General features: G+C 37.8%; 1 protein-coding gene across 3 annotated transcripts in view; it reads right to left on the reverse strand.

Annotated features, from left to right (window-relative positions):
- VCL (vinculin) overlaps positions 1-23,744 on the reverse strand; it is a 101,495-nt gene that overhangs the window by 26,685 nt on the left and 51,066 nt on the right. For all 3 annotated transcript variants that reach the window (XM_067710473.1, XM_067710475.1, XM_067710474.1), the window contains 8 exons: positions 18,945-19,095; positions 18,656-18,764; positions 15,675-15,797; positions 14,106-14,266; positions 6,318-6,408; positions 5,173-5,320; positions 1,775-1,928; positions 539-714 (listed from right to left, as the gene is read on the reverse strand). In XM_067710473.1, the coding sequence (XP_067566574.1) occupies positions 539-714; positions 1,775-1,928; positions 5,173-5,320; positions 6,318-6,408; positions 14,106-14,266; positions 15,675-15,797; positions 18,656-18,764; positions 18,945-19,095 (1,113 nt within the window). The remainder of the gene's footprint in view (positions 1-538; positions 715-1,774; positions 1,929-5,172; positions 5,321-6,317; positions 6,409-14,105; positions 14,267-15,674; positions 15,798-18,655; positions 18,765-18,944; positions 19,096-23,744) is intronic.

A 23,744-nucleotide genomic window follows, 5' to 3' on the forward strand; every position in this document is an offset into this window, starting at 1 on the left:
CAAAGCTTTTCATAGCTAGCCACAAAAGTTATTTTCCTCATATGCCTGGGAAACAGACAAGTCACAAACATGGTGTAGTAGTATGTCCTAGCTTAGAAATTTTAAAAAATGGATCTCAGGGATTTCCCTGGTGGTCCAGTGGCTAAGACTCTGTGCTCCCAATGCAGGGGGTCTGGGTTCAATCCCTGGTCAAGGAACTAGATCCTTCATGCCGCAACTAAGAGTTCACATGCTGCAGCTAAAGATCCCGCATGCCGCAACGAAGACCCGGCACAGCCACATTAATTAATTAATTAATTAATTAATTAATTAATTAATTTTAAAAATAGATCTCTTAAAAATATTTTTTTAAAAAATAGTTCTTAGTATCCTAAAATTATTAATTTAAAAATATCTGCCCTCACCACGTCACAAAGAATCAATAAGAAGACAATGGAAGAGTATCATATGTGCATTTAACCTATAAATTTCAACTATATATGTGCTTAGGGAGAAAAAGAGAGAGATTAAAGGACAATTTAATTGATTAAATACATACTGTCTTCGTAGATCTGCTAGTTTAGAAGTCAGAGCAGATATTTCTCCAAGAGAACGTAGAATGTCATCTCTCTCTTTAGGATCATCACACAATTCTGCTATTTTCCGAGCTTCAGCCAAAGCCCCTCGAATCTGTTCTTCTCCTTCTGGTCCACCATTTGGATCTGCAAGCCAATTCTACACACACAGAAATAGAAAAGAAGCACACTGTGATCTACTCATGAACCAATTTTACTAAACTTAACAAGGCCATCAGAAATATTTCCAAAGTAATCATAAGGGCTTCCCTGGTGGGGCAGTGGTTGAGAGTCTGCCTGCCAATGCAGGGGACACGGGTTCGTGCCCTGGTCCGGGAGGATCCTACATGCCACGGAACGGCTAGGCCCGTGAGCCATGGCCGCTGAGCCTGCACATCCGGAGCCTGTGCTCCGCAACGGGAGAGGCCACAACAGTGAGAGGCCCGCGTACCACAAAAAAAAAAAAAAAAGTAACCATAAGGCATACCAGCAATTGTTTTTATAATGCTGATCCTTATTATTTTACATCAGTTCTTACTCAGGCAAAACCAAATCAATCCTTCAGCTATTTATTTATAGAGATATTAATATTTGCATGTGCGGCATGCAGGATCCTAGTTCCCAGACCAGGGATCGAATCCATGCCCCCTGCAGTGGAAGCTCGGAGTCTTAACCACTGGACCTCCAGGGAAGTCCCCCTTCATCTTTTTAAAAATGATTTTTTTCTTTCTCATTAGGATAAAATATCTTCATGAGCTTTAGCTTTGAATTAATCACACCTTATTAATTCTTCAGTTTCTTAAACATTTATGTTTCTTCATGAAATGCTTGAAAATCATTTTATAGTAGAGTAATACCAGAAAGCTTTAACCCTTTTACATTGCTATGACCAAACACAGTTGTGAATTCTGAGATGAATAACAGGTTTAACATACTGTAATCTCCATCAGGAGCTAGGGGAATGGTACTCAGAATGCTTACTTTTAACTAACTGAAGAATTCAAAATTAAGATCGTTATTTCAAAATATGGATAAACATTAGCCTTAAGCCTGTGGTGGTAGGGGACGTGTTAACATTGGCAACTAGTGTGTATCAGTCATCACTTAGAAACACCCATTATCCACCCATAGAAAGTTAGGGGGAGAGGGATACAGGATATTTATGGAACACTTCTCTTTCTCCTTTATTTCCCACCCTTGCTAAAAATCATCATCGCTACCTGAGCAGCATCAATCTTCTTCGCAATGCTCTGCTTTGAGTTGGTCATGGCTTCCAGCTTGCGGGCTGCATTTTCCACTTTTGCCGTGAGCACATCCAGACCCTGAGACACCTGCTGGGCTTTCTGCATGGCCACCGGTGAGGCTCCTTGTCCTCTGCTCAAACAGATAGATGCTGCTGTTGTACTCTCTCAAATTCTTAATGGCAAAATATTACTAAAAGCACAGCATATGTTCTTTTACTAACATGTTTGTCCTTTTCCTTTTCTACTAAATCTGCGATAACACAAGGAAACACAGAGAGAGACAAAGCAAAACACCCAAACCATCTAATTTCTCCTTTGCTCTGAAAAATAATACACAGTAGCTTCAAGGAACTGCATAACCACTTTAAAGACCAGACTTGCACATTTTGATATTGATTTTCCTCTTGGTGGTGATTACATAATCAAACCTAATCTTCAGGAGGGAAATGTGCTTGTGATCTTATTGCTATGGAAGGTTTTGTTACCATAGTACGTATGCTTTAGAAATAAACAGCCCATTAGATTATCTTATTTATGGGCAAGTATACATTGAAAATGTTTCAGGAGGCAGCACACATAGTGCTACTGAAAGCACACCACACTGGGACCAAGTAGATGTCTGTTCAAATCCTGGCTTCTGCTACCTGAGGAACCTTGGGTACAATGTTTAACTTCCTTGGGCTTCAGTTTTCTAACTTAGAAAATGAGGGGTAGGTAGGTAATAATACTGGCCCTGCTTATCAAACAGAGTGGCATCAAGCAAAAAGAAATACTTGAAAATACTTTGGCAATAAAGCAATACACATGTGACTATTGTTATTACAGAGTTGTCATTATCATAACCTAATGGTAATCTTAAATATCTACCTTCCACTCCTATGCAACCTATAAGTATCAAAACCAGATAGTACTGAGGGAAAAGGGCACACAAGGACAAGAAACCATTATTTCTCATCATGTTCCTAAAGAACTAATTTCACTATTTTCCTCTCTCAGAAGTGGTATGCTGCTACTACAAAAAAATGATGTGAGTTAGTAGAAACTTGTTTTCCCTTTGTTAGAGACTTCCCAGGTCATAGCAAAGTAAGATTTGCCATCTTTTTATACTCATATTTTTGAATCCACCCAGCCTGGTAAACTCAATGATAGGGGTGGCAACTTTATCATTTGGTTGAATGGAATGGCTGATCATCATAACCTGAGTTTCTGATTTTAGGATAGACTACAAAACATCTTTGCTTCCCTTAATAATAGTATGGATGTGTCATTCATCTACCTATCCTCTTTTTAAATTTATATGTTTTTCATGTATACCAATATTTGAGGTAGTGAACTCAATAATATTTACTACCAGGTATATATATATACCTTTTACTTGTACTTGACACCTCCCTTTTACATGGCAGAGGAGTCTAAGACTTTTGGAAATATACTTTTTATGTTTTAATTTGCTTTTTTCCTTCAAATCTACTAATTCATTATGAGGAACGTTGTTTGTGTAAGAGTCCAACTGTGAAAAAGTAAAAATATTTATGGGTTGCATAATTTTTCATTCAAAATAAAAAGTTTGAGTACCATGGAGGGGAAAATATATACTTACAACCCTAGAAACTCTAGGTGACTGAATAGAAGAATACCAAAGAGGAAATTGTTACTGAGTTTCAGCCACTAAGCTGTTAGAAAGCTAGGCATATTTAAGAAAGGATAACAAGGAGACAGCTTTGTAATCTTTCATTGTGAAAGGCTATCGCAGACTCCAGTGTGAAGCAGGCCCACTGAGGCTCCTCACTGTTCCAACCTTTTCTCTTTACAGATTTATGGTCGGTCCTGTACAGCAACTACCTCGTTCTCTTGCTCAGATTCATCTTTCTCTAAATACATACAACTGTGTATTTGAGAATTCCAACTGAAAACTGTCTACCACACTGTGAAAAGGCTGCAGACAAAAGAGCCAGCAGTGAGAAATTAGAAGAGCCAAGAATCTTGTCAAACTGCATTGGCATTTCTCCAAATGGGAACAGAACTTCTTTTTTGTCCTTTCTGTAAAGTTCTTGGCATGCTCATGGCAGAGGAGACTGCTTCACAGCAAGAGAAAAGGCCCACTGCACTCAATGAGATCACATTTATTTATGCTGTTCCTTCTTCCCTTTAAGGTAAAGGCTCTTAACCTGAAGCCCGTGGAGCTTCCAGGGCTACAGTGAATCCATGAACCTCTGGAAATTACATATAGTATTGTATGGGCATGTTTATATGTAACTTTTTAGGTAGAGATTAATGGCTTTCATCAAATTATAAAAATGACCTTGGTCCAAGAAAGGTCAGGAACCACTCCTTTAAGAACTATATTCTTGGGCTTCCCTGGTGGCGCAGTGGTTGGGAGTCCACCTGCCGATGCAGGGGACATGGGTTCGTGCCCCGGTCTGGGAGGATCCCACATGCTGCGGAGCGGCTGTGCCCATGAGCCATGGCCGCTGGGCCTGCGTGTCAGGAGCCTGTGCTCCGCAGCGGGAGAGGCCACAACAGTGAGAGGCCCGCGTACTGCAAAAAAAAAAAAACTATATTCTTAAGTCCATTATGTTAATACATTTGAGGCTAGGTGTAATGGTGTGCAACACGTCAAGGCGTGTTCCTGAAGCCTTAGTTTGTAGGGAGACCTTATACTGTATCCCAATTATCTCAAGACGTTTCATGACAATCTTGAAGCAAAATTAAATTTCATTTATACTAGTGTGTCATCATACCTCAATTTTTCACAATGTCCGTACTATAAAATTCCATAAAGATGAGAATCTTTTAGAACTTCATTAACTATATGTATGAGTTCCAAACAAACCTATATTATACTGAGTTTTCTTAATAGCAAACTATACATATTTAATTTGGGGGAATGGGGGTGGATCCTAAAAGCCAAGACTTGAGGTGGGTAAGAGAGAGGTAAAAGAATTATAAAACCAAATGAATAATGATGAAATAGAAACTCAAAAGAGCCTAGAAATGACCAACGTAGAGGATAATCTGTTTAACTGATTTTTAAAATGACATGTGAAATAATTCCAACGTTTTCACTCTTTATGTTTTTTTTCTATCCAGCCTTCATAAAAGATATCTATGCACCTTATTTTTCATAAGCCTATGGCTAGAAACTAAAAAAACAGATTTCAACTTTACGATAAGGCATCTACATATTTTAAAAGTTCAACAAAAGGAAAATTCACTCCAATCTCAAAAGAATTAGTAGAATATAATATCTACATTATCTATTAGCCAAAGAGAATTCAGTAAAATTCACAGAAACTTGCTTTCTGAATCACTCCATCAGGAGCGAGATCCCAACTGTTACCACTACTGCTCTGGTGAGAGCAGAGGAACTTTACCTGGCTCGGAGGTCAGCCACTTGATCAGTCATCTGCCCTAGCATTTTGCAGGTTCCCAGGATCTCCCTGCGTTCTTTGCCCGCACAGAGTTCACCAACTTTTCCAGCTTCATCTAAGATCTGCCTGATGGCCTGTTCACCAGCATCACCTAAAACAAAGAGATTTTCAAGGGAGTTCCCTGGTGTCCTAGTGGTTAGGATTCCAGGCTTTTACTACCATGGCCTGGGTTCGATCCCTGGTCGGGGACCTGAGATTCCTCAAGCCAGGTGGCGCAGCCAAAAAAAAAAAAGAGAGAGAGAGAGAGAGAGAGAGAGAGAGAGCTGTTCAATATCTACATTGTTGATCCATTAATTATTTAGAAAGGTTGCTTTACAAGTCATTTCATTCATGAAGGAATGGATGATTTTAAATGACAAGTGAATAGAAGGCAATACATCTGATAGCTAACAGCCAAGCACTGCCCTTACAACCATAGGGTGAGGTTTTAACCACAGAGACTGCTCAAAAAGATCCTTGGAACCATACCCATCTGGAGATAATAAGCAGTTTGTGGTAAGCATGTGAATGATGAAAGTAGGCTCTAACAATTCAATAGTACTCAACGCCTCTAAACTCCATTAGGCTTTTCACATTCATTCAAATATTAATCTAAAACTGAATAAATATTAGATTAGAAAATCCATAATGCCTAGCTCAATAACCTTTTTGGGTCTTATCTTTATACAAGTCAACTTTGCTTCCCAATTCTTGTTAGCATCATCATTTCATCTGCTTAATTAAGTACTCTGTTGACGTAAATGGAAATCTGCCCAACGGAAACTAGAAAAGAAGAGCTTTCATTCAAAATAATTACCTTTCTGATTCAGGGAAGGGGTGAACCAATAATTTGGCAAAGAATGCCCAGTTCACTTTGCTTTATTCCTCTGTGATGAGAGGTAGTCTATGCCCTTCATCCTTTTAAGGACCAGTAATACTTCAATTAGTCAAAACTATCAGAGAATGGAGTATGCCCCTAAATGTTGCAGTAGTTATCTCAGGATTATGAGATTACGAAATGATTTTTCTTTTTTTTTTCTTTTTCTTTTGTTTGCCTGGTTTTTAGCTTTTTGCTGTTATCTATCAGAAAAGTAGAACCAGAGGGTTACCTGGGGAGGCACTGGGGTCACGGAGCCAACCTTTAGCCTGGTTCAGTTTGGAGTCTATGGAGGCCAACGCTCTCTTCATGGCTTCAGTGTCCTTTTGAAGAAAAATACCACAAGTATTTTCTTTGCAAAAACTAAGATACCATGATACAAAGTAAGACAGAGAAGTTACACCATTAACATACAATAGCTACGGTAGTCCTACAACAGCCTTAAAAATATTCTCATCACACCATAACGCTTATTTCTGTCAAAATGCAGCATCTTGCATGCAAATCTTCAGTTAATTCTGTTTCCTAGTCTCCCTATTGCTAAACTGTGAAAACTGGTAAAACTGCTCAAGCCAAAAGATGTTCAATGTCTTCAGCTGGAAAAAGTCCTCTTGTCACATGCCTCATTATCAGCCTTTCCACTAGTCAACAATCATCTACTGCAGCCCTGCCAAAGCTCTCCCTGCTTCAGGGAAGCCTCATTAGCATGTGGCACCACAAACCACAGTTCTTCTACATCTTGTTTTGAAATATACACACACTGCTTGATGTTTCACTATGTTTAATCTGAAAAACCTGGAATTACTGGCTGGAAGAAAGCTGAAAATTTTAATCTGGCAATTCAGTTTTAATTCCACAAGTAAACCACCAAATGTAATACAAGAAAGAAGTGTCTTTCGGGCCTTCCCTGCCACTCCTCATCCTTAGTTCCCTTACCGTCCCTAATCTGGAAGAAGAGGCAGGATAAAATAAGTGGGTCTCAATTTATTGTTTAAAATCAGGATTCATAATGACTTGCATAAAACTAGCATAAAATCTCCCAGGATATAGCATGAGAAGTCCAAACAACAGACTAATCACTTTTAAAATATACATATGTTTTAATAAAGTTTTTTAAGTAAATAGATATACAGAAAACAATATAACAAATATGCACGTACCCATCCTCACAACTGACAGACTGGCCATCTCTTAAGTCTATTTAACACCTTAAAAGACAGCCTCTCTCCCTTTTGCTTAGGGAACTGGATCTTACAGAGCCCATCCATCAAAGCACAGAGTTAGCCTCTGAAACTCTAGGCAACGCCTTAAATCCCTACCTTTTTTCAATTTCCAGTCCTGCAAACCGGGGTTCTTCAAGGTGTGGTGCCACCAGTTTTCCACATGGGGGCACTAGGAGCATCCCCACGTCCAATTCAAACAAAACCCAGCAGCACCACCAATAAGCGTTGGGAGCACTCATAATTAGGCTTAAGGTCAGCAGCCTGACACCAGCTTTTCCAAAGTACCTATTCAAATTACAGAACTCTCAGCTTTGGACTCCCTCTTTCCCCATCTAAACAGATACAGATTTGGCTATCTAAGGCTCTAAATAACAAATTCTCAGCCATGGCAACTGAAAAGAAGTGAACTAAATTACTGAAAAAATGGAAATAAAATATTTTTATTATCAAGTTATATGAAATTATGATAGCCATCTATCAATAAAAGGCAGTCATAAGAGGATCTATTTCAAAATCCATCTGTCATTAGTACTGTAAGTAGACAAGTGGCATTTTTTAAGTGCTTTGATTCTCAAATGGTTTAAATATTTGCTCTTCCTTCATCTAGTTCAAATTAATCTGTACAGCAAACCTTGTCTTCAAAAGTCAACTTTAGCTTAATTCCAAATTAGCAAGGCCCAAATCAATATCTTTTTAAAGAGAGTCGCAGGCAACACCCAACCTCAGAGAGTCGGATAGCCTTTAAGGTCTAATACCAGTTATAGGACTTTGTCTAGATACAGATTTAAAAAAAAATTCATGATCTCTCACCTAGGAAGTATTGTGCACATTCTGAAGAAGAGGAATTATAGCCATGGAAAAATACTTAATTTAAAATCTATTAATAACCATTTCTCTAATACACTTATATTTTCAGTGAAAAAAAAACAATAGATACTTATAACATTTCAAAAATCTCAATTCAAGGGGAAACAAAGATCAGAAATTTTTCAGTGTCTATTCTAGCATTAAAGGCTACCAGTTAGGAAACTAATCTTAATTGAGCACTTCCTACATGTTAGGTTCTATTTTAGGCATTTTTTCCCTCATTGCTTCATTGAACTTCAATTTTTAATGTAATTTAATTTTATAAATTAAGGGGCTCAGTCATAGAAACACAGTTTGATCTCAAACCTCATTATTTTCTATTAGATGAAATTCAAGAATTTTTTTCTTTTACCAAAGAGAGTTGCCAAAGATTCCACTAACCTTTTACAGTAGTCAGCAAATCTTTTGCCTTGCCAATTCTGGCTTGGTTAATACAGCCCAGAAAATTAGCTCTATAAATCAAATTCATAATCCTCACTAACCTAAATAACTGCTTTTATTCTCCACTGCCCCAAAATGATTTGAAACACAATAGAAAAACTAGTTTTGCTCTATTCAGTATCCTCAAAAGTCACTGCTTTTTTCTCCCTAATAAAGCGTGGTCACCATGCTTCAAGGAAAGAATCTGATTCTCAGGATGTGACTAATTTAGTCCTGAGTATGAGATGTGAGAATATCAAGAATTTAACATTAAGAGATGCTCATTTTCTCCTAAAAATAATCAATGGCAAATTTGCAATGAAGCTGCATTTTTACACTGGGAATTTCAATTAGTTACCAAAGTTTTTAAGAGCATGAATTTTAGACAATTTTGGAGATTTAAAACAGTCACTGAGAGGGCCACCTTAAATTCTTTCTGGAATAGAGCAAATTGTAAAGAATCATTTAAACACAATACATTTTAATGTCATATCTATTAAAAGCAAAAATGTCTGTGGGAACAAATATTTTGGTCTCTTAAGAATTTCTTTTGAAGGGCAGTGTTTGTTATGGAATTGACAGAATTCTGACATAAGCAACAAAAGAAGTATACTAACACCGGCTATAATATAAACAAATTCAATGAACAACTAGGACTAAGAAGCAATTTTGAGATATATTTATAAAGGGTAAAAATAGTCATAACTCTGGGGTCAACTACACTATGTACCATAAAGCTTTTTGTTAAACCTTGTCATGTAGGTCTAAGTACTCAGAATACACTCTGGGTATGAAATAGAAGAGGAAAAAACTGTACCCTCAATAAGTACTGTTCTCTGTAAAATCTCAAATTTGGGAACAAGAAAAGTCTCCACCAATCTCTTCTCTGTTTTTGTTGTTGTTGTTGTTCTTTTTTTTAAAGAGTGAATATAAAAAAGACCAGATCTAGTCATGTAGCTTTGGGGACAGCTGTCAGGGATCTGATACCCTCCTGCTCTGGTCCGTTTTACTGTAAAACTCTGATGAGTTCAGGTTTTAAATGAGAAAAACCATAGTGCCTTGGCACTCTGCCACATATACCAGAAGTCAGAAGGACAACCTAAAAGACTCCTTTTTACATGCTTTTCCAGGACCTGAAACACTTCTGAAATTTAATATAAAGTTAGACCTAAAGAACACTGAATAATACCAAGAACCACTGAGTTCCTCCCACAGACGATCAAGAGGAACTGTGGTAGGGAAAGCGAGCTTCTCCGTTCCCAGGCTCTTGAAAATTTTTAATTTGGGACTAAGGACCCCCTCTCATTCACTGCCCAAGCTACTCTCCCTTTTCCACTAACACCTCCCAACCCCACCCTTCTCACTCCAGCCCATTCCTGACCACATTTCTACCCTCAAGTCCGTGTTTTAAACAAAGATGTTTTTGGAAAGATAAATTGGGCCGTAGAACAAAATCTTATAAACTACATTTAACCTTGGAGAGAAAGTCATCTAGCCCTGAGCCTTCAGGCAAGCTACCCTCCCAGGCATCAGTTCCTCATCTCCAAGAATACCTTCTCAGTGCTTCCATGCCACCTATGCACACACAATCAGTTATACCAACTAAAAGATCACTTGGATCAGAAGGGAAATGTCAATTCCTGTACCATGTTGGGCTTTTCTCCTTTGGCTGGGGGGGAGGATGAAATATTATATATACCTAAATTAACTATTTATCTCAAACTCCAAAAGATAAATCCTTTGTTGTATTAGCTGCATACTAGAATACTAAAACTAATACTGCATAATAGAATACTAAAAGACTCATAAAAAGCTCATATATAACCTTATTTTTTTCAAAACTGAAATAAAAATCAACCCTTAAATCCTCAATGGTCTGCAGTAAGGGCAAGTTATTATAGGATTGCATGTTCTAACCAGTATTTCCTTCTTTGGTAGACTAGAGTAATCTGTGCAAGACATCTGAGTCACTCACTACATTTACCCACCACCAACCTAGGCCCACCGTGGGAGGAGACACACCACAGGGACGAATTCTGAATAATAGTATCTAATGACTCAAGTTGCAGTTACAGGAACACCTACATAGGGTTCAAAAATTCTTAGCAATGAAATGCTTTTTAAATTTTTTTCACTTCCTCTTTATTCTCAGCATGCGTCAAGATACAAGTAATATAAATACCAAAAAAAAAGAGATTAAATATAGATTGCTAAATTTACAAAGGGTAAAATTAGAACTGTGTTTAAACCCCAAATTCTTTTGTCTCATAATGTATTCCCAGGAAAAATGCTAAAATAGTTTTTAATAATCATTATGATTGTTGATTTAGGAGGGGAAATTTTTTATTTTCAAAATAAAGTGAAGTGTTTAAAGTCAAAGTACTTATAAATTTGTAAATCTGCCATTTGAATGTAGGTATAAAACGTAAAATAATCAGCTATTGCATTGCCTCTTTAAAATCTTAACTTATTCGGCAAGACGTACTTTTACCAAGAATTTTTTCCACTTACTTTCTTCCCCCACTTTTCTAGAGGAACCATCACTTTCCAGGAGAAAACTGCACCAGTGGGGAAGCATGAAACAAGTATGGTAAGACAAAGTTAATTCTTTATTGGTAGGGGTGAGAGGAGGTAAAAGATATCGTATGTATTAAACAGAATGGGAACCCAGGGGTCACAGACAGACACAAGGTCTGATTAATTCACTGCTTACAGTTGAGCAATGAAAGATGCATAATGCTACTAAACTGAAAAATAACCAAACCCTAGTTACCAATTTCCATTTTCAGGGTAAAATTTTTTCTAAATATTCTTGCAACTAATAAAAACAATTACTCTTAGGGGGTAAGGGAGGTAGAGTGGATAGGGATGGGGATGAGAGTGAGCTGTGTCACACATATCCTTTTATAGCATTTTTTCAATATTTATTTATTTATTTGTTTGTTTATTTATTTGGTTGTGCCAGGTCTTAGTTGTGGCTCGCCGGCTCCTTAGTTGTGGCATGTGAACTCTTAGTTGCAGCATGCATATGAGATCTAGTTCCCTGACCAGGGATTGAACCAGGGCCTCCTGCATTGGGAGCACAGAGTCTTAACCACTGCGCCACCAGGGAAGTCCCTTTATAGCATTTTGATATTTGAATCAGGTAAATGTAAAACAAAAGCAAAATGAAGTTAAAAAATAAACATTTCTTGCTCATTCTGATGTCATTATGTACTTAAGCTTCTTTTAGCTGAACTAATTTTATTTATTTCCTTTCATTCTGATAGTTTTACAGCATCCTAACAGTCTGGTTCCTTCCAGATCAGCATAAAACTGAGAGAGCTATTAGACTGTACACAGTGGAGACCAGGTTTATATTTCCCTTGTATATGCCCCCAAATGCCTAATCTTCCTCCTGAAAAACTCAACTGACCACGGTTTTGGTTTTGGTTTTGGTTTTTAAAGAAGCAGCTCTCGGCACTTGCACAAAATAAAGCTCAGTCACACTTAGTTACTAATTGATGGATGACTTTTCCCTTCCAAAAATAGAGAAACATTAAGGTTGCAAGGCCCGCTTCTCTTTTTTACTATTTCTCAGCTGCTAGAAGCAAAGAGAAGAGAATAAGGAAAGAGATTAGATTAGAGGAACATGAGATCATGGAGAACAACAGCTGATTCACAGCTTAGATAGCAGAACATGCAGTGAGCCAGGTACTGAAGTTAGGAAAAACTTTAGGTACACCTGACTTTTTTCCTTTTGATTTTTAATGCTAGGATTATTGTGAAGGACAGGTGCCCCATCTAGACTCTCTAGCCTACCCATTTTCATTATGGCTTAAAACCTCAATGATGCATCTCCAAAAGTCAAATTCCAGAGCCTGCAAAGGAAACTGGTAGGAGAGGCAAATACGAGATAGCAACAGCTGGAAGTTTCCTTTCCTAAGAGCAAGGTCCACTGGTAACTTAGGGGTCACCCAGCTACCTGGGGAAATCTGCCCCTCAAGTGAAGTCAGTGGGAACGACCAGACCAAAACAGTTCCCAGGAGACTGCTCAAAGAGAGGAAAGCACCCACCAAATATAGAAAGCCTGACATCCCATAGTAATGTCTTTCCTCTTGCTTTCCCCAAAGAAACAGCTCCACATGAGCCAAACAGTCTGCCCAGCACAGCCCCAGAGTCCCGTATTAAGTCAAATTCTGACGCATATTCAAGCACAGTGTTACACACCGGCACACGGAATGAGGCACGGCACACAGCACAAGAAAACCTCACAGACATGCTTTTTCTCTTTTTAAGCAAAAAAGAAACTAGAGGGCAAGAGAAAGCTTACCTTCTAAACGTGAGAAAAAGAATAAAACAAACAAGAGAACAAAAAAAAAGATGCATAAAGAAGTCATAACAGGGAAGTGAAAGTTATCAAATATGCAAAAGCAAAATTAAGTAAAATATCAAAGACGTTACATGATTTTACAATATGGATTTAAAATACAGTCTTAGAACTTGTTCAAGAACTTCATGCCTCTGAAAACAAATCCATAGTTAAGATAATCTGACTAATTTCTCCTCCACTCTTAGTTTAACTTTCTGGTCAACAAAGAGAGACTGTTGATTTTAGCCCCAGCTTCGACCTTACCTTATAGGTGTCCTGGAGGACAAACAGAGCCCTACTGGGCACCCAGTGGAAATCATACTACAATATCCCCTCTGTAGTCTGCCACCAGCCTGCTGGGTGGCCCTGGAGATAGCATTTGGGTCCACATGGTGGGGGAAGCTGGATCCTGGAGACAATGTGTTCCCCCCACTGCCTGCATCTTAGGCTCCTACAAGGGAAGTGTAAACCCAAGTGTCTCTGTTCCCAATCACTAGACAAGAAGCAGACCAGAGCAGCAGCACCTCAAACCACCGCTGCTGGGCTCTAGGCGGAATCCACCAACCCTTCTGGAATTCAAGAGGAAATTCTAGACCAAGGGTAAAGGGACCCCTCAAACTAACGGACAAACGTGAAAACTAATATTTCAGTTAAGCTCTCTTTAGGGAAAACAGAATGATGAAGGGACACACCTAGAAATGTCAAGAGTTTCCTTTGTAGATTTCTCTGGGTCAAAAATTGGTTAAGAAAAGTTTTCCATAAAATTCAGTCATAGGCATATTCTGTATCTTACTTAGTCACCTAGCAACAACCACCCACATGAAAGGCAGGGCTCCCACCCAGGGGAGTATACACAACACCAGAATTCCTCCACCAGCCCAATCCATGAGACTCCAGCTTGAAGGAAAAGCTACATCCTAGCTTTCAACCAACATTCACCCTGCATACCTATTTGTTTGTTCTACCTCAGAGCAAAGGAAAAGTGCAAAAGCAGGAAGTAACCCATAACCCTTTATTTTACAAAAGTAAAGAAGAAAATACTGTCATAATATCTAGTAGTCTTATGCTACACACAATTACAAGAAAAAATGTGAGACAATCACATCCCCAGGAAGGGAAAATTGGGGATTTTGCTTATTTCTCCCCCAATAACACTTACCTTGCTGGCCCAGGCATCTTCGTCCCAAGAAGTGAGTTGTAATACACGAATGATCTCATTAATTTCAGCACTCATCTTTTCTACAGTAAAATTACGATTTTTCAAAGCTTCTTCAATTCCTTGGTTTTTTGAGTTTTTAGTTGTTACAAAAATCTTCATAGCTGTAAAAATAAACAAAAGATCAGAAACTAAGCCTGGAATTTAATCTTGCTGTATTACAATATTCACACAAGATGTTCCACACTGTGAACATGTTTTGGGCTTCTAAGGTCTTAAAAAAGAATATGAAAACAAACACTGCAAGTCTGCCATTGAAGTTCCAGTATCAGCAACCTTCACTGTTAAGAAAGCTCAAGGTACAAAACTTCACCACATCATGATCAGAAAACTAATTTAACATGCATATACTGAAGATCCACAGTCACAAAATATCCACTATCCTTCTAAATCAATTATCATCCCAGCCCTAACACTGGCCCCATCAAACACAAACCTAATGTGACGAGATAAAAACAGTCAGTAAAACTGTAACCAAAGAATGCCGCTTGACCCAATCCTAGTGGAAGATCCAAAAGTGTTGAGTTTATCTTCCATGATTTATCTTAACATATAGCAGGAACTATCTAACCCCTAAAAGTAAAGAAGAAAATAATAACGAAACACTAGAGAAGAGAATATCTTCTTATAAACTAACTAAAATTATAAAAACAAAGATTAATCAATGCTTTATTGACCCAGATTAGAAAGAAAGATTCTTCCCAACAACCTTTCTGCCATATGGAACAGTTGGTCTCAAAAACATATTTTTGAGAAGATTATAAGGCGCTATTTACAAATTTTTGTTTTCTAGTTCATGTAAGGGCTTTCTGAACTCTTACACTCACATCTCCTATTTTAGCTACTACTTGAAATTACAAAGCAGGAAGGCAGTAGCTGGCGATTACAGTGACATGCCTTATAAAATTCTGAAAATAAAGCTGCCCTCTGAGACTTAAACCAACTAACCCACAACTTGACAAAGATAATTTACATAAACCATGAGATGTCTGGTACATACTAGACACTCAATAAGTGCAACTCCCTTTTGCTAGTTGAGAGAGCAGCCACCATGTTTGCATTTCTGGGCTCTGCCCAATGGGAACGTGGTCCTAGTTGGTGTACACCACCTGCTCTTCAACGTAGAGAAGAGTTAAATATCTTCTAGGAAAGGGCTGTGGGTTCACTTCCTTACTATACAGTGCTCTATAATATCCATTCCAGCTCCTAATTGTTTTTTCTGAGTACAAATAAAGGTGTCAAAATCCATACATCCAAAACTAGAGTTTCTAGAGGAGAAAAGGGCCTGTTAGAACTTCAAGAGAACAGTATGAGGCAACAGGAGAGCAATTTCAAACAAAGAGCAAGAGAAGGAGAGCATGAGAGAAGATAAATACTGGTTCTTAGCTAATCAGCTGCATTTTTACTCAGGCTGAAAGACATGCAACTAAACAGCAAAAGAAAATAAACACCAGAGTTTAGAACATGTTAACATGTTTTTTTTCTGTAAGATAAAGTACAGACAGAAAATACCTGAAATGAGAACTGGCAGCAACTCTTTCACAGTGTTCATTGAGTTCACCAACATCACTCGGTGCTCCTGGTGAGTCAGTTCCTGCTGCCTCTCATCAATCATCTTGGCCATCTTAGTCATTCCTGGGCACAGGGAATAAATTGTGCAGAGTGAGCCGTGAAACAATCCAGAGTCTGGCTTTCTGAGCCTAAATCCATTATGAATTACTGTGAAAGTCCAAACTGACTGTCTACTTATTTAAACAACAGATACTATCACTGAACTCTAGCATTTATGATATAGAATTTTTCAGGACAGTTCTAAATTAATGCAACTTTATTCTTCTCATTAAAAGCAATTTATTAAATCCTAAATGTGACATAATTTTCACACATTTGACATAAATACATTCACAAATATTTTTTAAATGTTGCAATTAGTAAATATACCTTTGAAAAAAAATTCACAAGTGGGGGGAAAAATACTTTGCCTGGCTACCATACCAGCTTTCATGCCATGTACCCGGCCACTGAACCTATGTGTATAAGAATCTCATGTGAGCCTAGTACAGGCACACCTCAAAGATACTGCGGATTCAGTTCCAGACCACTGCAATAAAGTGAATATCATAATAAAACGAGTCACAGGCATGTTCTGGTTTCCCAGTGCATATAAAAGTTATGTCTACACTATACTGTAGTCTATTAAGTGTGAAATAGCACTATGTCTAAAAAAACAATGTACATACCTTAATTTAAAAATACTTTATGCTAAAAAATGCCAACTATCATCTAAGCCTTCAATGAATCATAATCTTTTCAGTGGTAACATCAAAGATCAGTGATCACAGATCACCATAACAATATAATAATGAAAAAAATTTGAAATATTGTGAGAATTACCAAAATGGGGCACAGAGACATGAAGTGAACAAATGCTATTGGAAAAATGACACCAATAGACTTGCTTGAGACAGGGTTGCCACAAACCTTCAATTTGTAAGAACGCAGTTATGTGTGAAGCACAAGAAAGTGAAGCAAGGTGTGCCTGGGCTAAGAAACTAGCGGCTGAAAAAAATCTTAAGAATTACAATAATGTGTTTTGTTTTCATCTTTAAATTTTTCTGTACTTTCCAACTTATCCAAAATAAGGATGTATCACTTTTATAATTAGAAACAAATAAAAATAATTATGGGAGCTTCCCTGGTGGCACAGTGGTTAAGAATCTGCCTGCCAATGCAGAGGACATGGGCTCGATCCCTGGTCTGGGAAGATCCCACATGTCACGATCAACAAAGTCCATGTGTCACAACTACTGAGACTGCGCTCTGGAGCTCGTGTGCCACAACTACTGAAGCCCGCGCCCCTAGAGCCCGAGCTCCGCAACAAGAGAAACCACTGCAGTGAGAAGCCTGCCCACCACAACAAAGAGTAGCCCTGCTCGCCGCAACTAAGAGCTCACGCACAGGAATGCAGCCAAAAATAAATAAATACAATAAATTTTAAAAATAATAATAATAATTATGGTGATGACAGCATTTGAAAGCATCTGGTGTTTTGGAGTTAGCATGCTAGCACTTTTTGCTACTTTGGTTATTATTCAAGGGTACTATGTGATTCTCTAACACTTTGGTTTTCCAACTGCTCTTAGAACTTCTTAAGCAGGTTCACAGATCGTCAAGGGGCACCCAGAGGGAGATGGAAAGGGTGGGGCTGCCTCTGCTTCATCCAGAGTAGCTCCATTTCTGTCTTTTATATGTTGGGATTCTGCAAAGATTTATTTTTTCATTATTTCATTAGATTTTTTTATTGAAGTATAGCTCATTGACAATATTAGTTTCAGGTATACAGCATAGTGATTCAGTATTTTACAGATTATACTCCATTAAAAGTTATTACAAGGTAATGGCTGTAATTCCCTGCTATACAATATATCCTTGTTGCTTGTCTATTTTATTTTTTAATTTGAGTACAGTTGCTTTACACTGCTGTGTCAGTTTCTGCATATATCCCCTCTTTTTTGGATTTTCTTCCCATTTAGGTCACCAGAGAGCACCGAGTTCCCTGTGCCATACAGTAGGTTCTCATTAGTTATCTACTTTATACATAGTAGTATATATATGTCAATCCCAATCTCCCAATTCATCTGCATAAGATTTCATTTGAAGAAATAAAATTTCTTCACAGTGCTAGGAGAAAGTTTAAAGGATACTGCTCTAAAGCCATTTCCCAGCGATTTTCAATGACAGCTCAGAGAAATTCTAAACTGCCTTAAGTTTACAGGATGACTGCACTGAAACCTCAAGGAAATACATTTTATGTAAGACAAAAGAATTTTATAAGATAATATGTGATTCTTAATACTAACAAATTAAACATCTGATATGTCTTGTCATTGGTCTAATTCATACTTTAAGGAGCCTCAAGTTCATGTTATATGTCTATAACACCAAAAGCTGGTATCTGTTCATGTATTTTGAATACTGAATTCTCAGATGACTACACAATCAGAGATTTAGCCACAGAAGTTCTTCTCTCCTTCTAGGTCTGATTATATTATGCAGGCTTGGGCAACGGCATGAATCCATAATAGTAGGCAGGCTAATTAGCAAGCTAAGAGGTCACACAGAGCTACAGGCCAGCTGGCAGACAGTGAAGGAATGCTGTATAATGTGGAATGAAGAGGTCAGGATTCAGGGTGGCCTTAAGCACTGCAGTAATAGGAAATTATTTCCTACATTCTCCAGCAACATTTGCAATGTCTAGTTTAGTTCATTAGACAGGGCCAGGATCTGTAGAAAGCAGATTCAGCTTTCAGAGACAATGATATCTCTTCAGTAGAAGCACAGAGTCAGCTCCATCAACAGAGTAGAGACAACTAAAAGTTCAATGCATCATTACCTATCTTCCACAAAAAAAGTAGGGAGGAGTACCCCTTTCCTCTTGATCAAACATGGACAATCCATAAAAAATTCTGCTATAAAAGTAGGATATGACTAACCTGGTCCAAGATTCTTTGTGTAAGTGACCAAATCTTCCATAGTTTCCACCACCTCTGCCACTGTAAGATATTCCAAAATTCCTTTGCAAACTCTAATAATTTTACGAACCTGAAAATATATTTCATAGTATTCAGTCAATTGAGTAAACGATAAGTAAAAAACACAGTCATTCAGATGTGTAGCTAGTCAACATTTTGTCATCCTAAACAATCCTCAATCCTCCATTATTATCTTTTAAGGCTGGGCTTTTTGTCTGGAAGAGGTCTGCATGGGCCTCAGGTTGTCTACCTCAGCCTCGTCGAAGGTGAGGAGCAGGTCTGATGTGCCGGAGAGGATGCCCCTTGATCCATCAATTAGATAATCTCGAGCAGGCACTGAGTAAGGGTCTGACTGAAGCATCTGGGCTGCCTGGACAAGCTTGGTGCAAGCATTCTCCACCCTGTGGGGAGGAACATGGAGTTAACTCACTGGCAGAACCAAGCAGAAGAATATCACATGCAAATGCAAAGAATGTAAATGGACATAAATTCACATTTTTTTCCTATATGGAAAATAGCCAAGACCAATTTATAATAGAACCTAAGTTTCCAGCTTTTAAAATTTACATTAAGGGCAGCACATTCTTTCATTCACTGCACTAAGCCCTTGTTCTTCATTATTTCCTGGCAACAAAAAATAATGAGAAAAAGTTTTGGACCTTTTACTTTAGGTTGCTGTATCTCTGTAACTCCTTTGTTTCCTTCCTATTCACCCTACATACACTGCCATTAAAAGACACTTACACAAAGAACTGATATCCCTGACAACAGTTTCAGATTCAACATCGGAAATAAAATACCAAAGCACTGTGTTAAGCGAAATTTAATAATCAGACAAACCAAAGAAATAGGAGGAAACACAAAGCAAAAGTATGAGGTAATGCATAAATTTTTCTTTCATCTAGCCAAATGGATTTGTTTGACAAACTGGACAGTTTGAAAACAACCCTATAAAACTATGCTGTTAATTAAAATGTCACTGGCATTAATAACTGAATCAGTTAGTAATAGTTTAATATAATATAGTTTAATAACACAGATGACCCGATCAGCCAAAGGTGTCTTTTTTTCGGGGGGGGGGGTTCATTTAAAAAAGGAACCCGAAATGCATAAAGCAAGTATTCTCCTTGACCCTCTTGTACTACTAAAATGTATTCATTCATTCAATTATTCTTCTGTACAGAGCTGAAAAGGACCTAACAGATCATTTCCTCACATTCAGTAAATCCATTATGTTATCACTGAGTAACTTACATGCAACAAATTACTTTAAGTTAAAATATTTAGCCAAAATTACACATTCTTATTTGGAAACACAGAAAATGTCCCATGCAAATAAAAGCCCACTTCACAGCAAGTTATATCAAATGAAATAATATAAAAACTCAACAAGTATAACACAGTCTTGTTAAAAAATAGAATTAAACCAACATACTAATTTCAACTACATAAAAAGCATTGGGCTATGGACACTATAGGTATGTATATAAAGATGCAAAAAACACTATTCTAACTCTCAAGAAGCATACTTTGGTAATTCACAAACTTCAGAGCCATAAGGCAGCACATAATAAATATCAGCAAAGAGCAAGAGCTCACTGGCGTGGCTTTTGATCAGTCTTAGATGACTGGTTATTTTCTGTTCCTTTTAAATTTTTAAATTAAAATTAAAATTTAATTTGAAATTACATAACATATATATATATATATATATATATACCCATACATATGACAAAATCATATACACATATATAAAACCCTGAGGCATACAGTGAAAATTTTTCTTCCCTCCACTATCTCCTAGGCATTCAAATTCCATCTACTTGCAGCCAATGTTATGTGTTTCCTCTGTATTCTTCAAAATAAAGACACTTTATGCACAAAGAAACAAAAACATAGGCTTCCACCATTTTTACACGAATAGGATCATACTATGCATACTCTCTGCATTCTGATTTTTTCACTTAATTTAACTTGGTGATGTTCTAGTAGAAGTACCCAAAGAGCCTCCTCATTGTTTTATACAGCTACATAACTAGTCCCTAATTTATTAGCATGCTGCAATGAATCACCTTGAATAAACATTTTTTTTTTTTTGGCCGTGCTGCATAGTTTGTGGGATCTTAGTTTCCCGACCAGGGATTGAACCCGGGCCCCGGCAGTGAAAGCCCCCAAGTCCTAACCACTGGACCACCAGGGAATTCCCAATAAATATCTTTTTTTTTTTTTTTTTTTTTTTGGTACGCGGGTCTCTCACTGTTGTGGCCTCTCCCGTTGCGGAGCACAGGCTCCGGACGCGCAGGCTCAGCGGCCATGGCTCACGGGCCCAGCCGCTCCGCGGCATGTGGGATCCTCCCGGACCGGGGCACGAACCCATGTCCCCTGCATCAGCAGGCAGACTCCCAACCACAGAGCCACCAGGGAAGCCCAATAAATATCATTTTTAAATGTGTATATCTGTAGGATACTATCTAGAAATGGAACTGCTGAGTCATAGGTATGGACATTAATAATTTTGACAAACGTTGCCATATTGCCATCCACAGAAGTTATCAATTTACACTCCCACCACAGTGGATGACACAGTGGATCTGTTTCCTCACAGATTCAACAACTCAATGTATAATCAGACTTATGTATCTTTACCAATATGATAGACCAAAATTGATTTCGATGTAGTTTGAGGTGAAAGTTATATAATATACAATTAGTAATTTTAAAGGGTATAATTTTCTGTGTGCTTGAAAAGAATGAGTTTGCTCTAATTTTTAGGTGAAATATTTCACATATTCCATCAGCTCAAGCTTGTTAATTGTGCTGTTCAAATCTTCTATATCCTTGCTGATTCTTTTGGTCTGTTTTATCTATCAATTACTGAGTGATAAAATCTTGTACCATAACAACAGATTTGTCCATATCCCCTTGCAGCTGTTTTTGTTTTTTATATATTGAGGCTAACTTATTAGGTACATATAAATTTACAATTATTATATCCTTCTTGTAATCTGAACCTATTTATCATTATGTGATACCTCTTTATATCTCCAATAATGTTTGTTGCTGATATTAATATTGTAAACCAGCTTTCTTTGACTATTTTATTTGACTGGTATATAACTTTCTAACTCTCAGTATCCTTATATTTTAGATGTGTCTTTATAACTACATATATACATATAAGTACACAGTTTTAATCCAGGTTAGCAACTTTTAACTTAATAACTTAGCTCATTTAAATTTATTATTATTGATATATTGGGGGGGCGGATTGAGAGTCTTTTTCTATATTTTTCTATTCCCTTTACTATTTTATAGGTCATATACTTTATGTTTTATTACTTTTGTGGTTCATTAAATAGTTTAGCATGCATACTTGGCATGGTAACAATCTAAAATGAGTCAATAAAGACTTCGTTGGTGGCACAGTGGTTAAGACCCTGCCTGCCAATGCAGGGGACACGGGTTTGAGCCCTGGTCTGGGAAGATCCCACATGCCGTGGAGCAACTAAGCCCATGCACCATGACTACTGAGCCTACGCTCTAGAATTCGCGTGCCACAACTACTGAATCCCACACACCTAGAGCCTGTGCTCCACAACAAGAGAAGCCACCACAATGAGAAGCCCACACGCCGCAACTAGAGAAAGCCCATGCACAGCAACAAAGACCCAACGTAGCCAAAAATAAATTAACTTTAAAAATAAATAAATAAAATGAGTCAATAATTGTACTTCCTCCCCAAACAACAGAATGATCTTAACATACTTAATTCCCAATCACCCCTTTCCTGACCTTTATGCTATTGTTTTCAAGTTTTGTTTCATGTTTATGTTATTGTTTTCAGGTACAAAATGCTGTATCTTTTTTTTTTTTTTTTGCGGTACGCGGGCCTCTCACTGTTGTGGCCTCTCCCGTTGCGGAGCACAGGCTCCAGACGCGCAGGCTCAGTGGCCATGGCTCACGGGCCCAGCCGCTCGGTAGCATGTGGGATCTTCCCGGACCGGGGCACAAACCCACGTCCCCTGCATCGGCAGGCGGACTCCCAACCACTGCGCCACCAGGGAAGCCCTGTATCTTTTACTTTCAACTTTTAAATCTTGTTAGGCATTACATTATTGTATAAGTCAAAGTTTGTTTATATTTACCAACAAACTGTCCAATATGTTGGCTAATCATTCCCTCTTGTATCTCAGGCATTATACCTGGAATCATCTGACTATTGTCTGAAGGACATTCTTTAGCACTTCCTCTAGTAAGTCTGCTGGTGACAAAATGTATCCATTTTGGTTTGTTTGAAAATGCCTACTTTGTCCTCATCCTTCAAAGATTACTTCAGTAGTACAGAATTCTGGTTGACAATTATTGTATCAGCACATTGAAGGTATTACCTCACTATAATTTGACAACAGAACCAGAAAGACATGTAACAGAAGCAGAGGTTGGAGTGATGTGGGCTATAAGCCAAGGAATTCAGACAGCTTCTAGTGGCTGGAAAAGGCAAAGAAATGGATCCATTCCTAGAATCTCCAGAAGGAACACAACTCTGCTAACTCATTCTGGGCTTCAGACCTCCAGAATTGTAAGATAAAACATTTATATTGTGTTTGTTACAAGAGTAATATGACACTGGCATCCAACTGAAATTTACCAGGCATACAAAAAGGCATGAAAATACCACCCATAACAAAGAGGAAAAAACAATCATTCAAAACCAACCCAGAAATGACACAGAGGACAGAATTAGTAGACAAGAACATTAAAATAGTTCCTATAACTGTATTCTATGTGTTCAAAAGCTAAAGGAAAGACTGAGTAGATAAATGAAAGATATAAAAAATATGGAAATAGAACAACTAGATATACAAAAATACACTGGATAGATTACTAACAGATAAGATATTGCATGAAGAAGATTATTGAAACTGAAGTACCAGCAATGAAAATTACCTAAAATGGGAGAAAACAAAACTTAAAAGAAAATGAACAGAGCATCAGTGAGCTGTGGCACAGCTCCAAGCAGCCTAATATGTGTGCAATTGAAGTCCCCAAA

The sequence above is a fragment of the Pseudorca crassidens genome, chromosome 16 (genome assembly GCF_039906515.1).
Source record: "Pseudorca crassidens isolate mPseCra1 chromosome 16, mPseCra1.hap1, whole genome shotgun sequence".
Taxonomy (NCBI): domain Eukaryota; kingdom Metazoa; phylum Chordata; class Mammalia; order Artiodactyla; family Delphinidae; genus Pseudorca; species Pseudorca crassidens.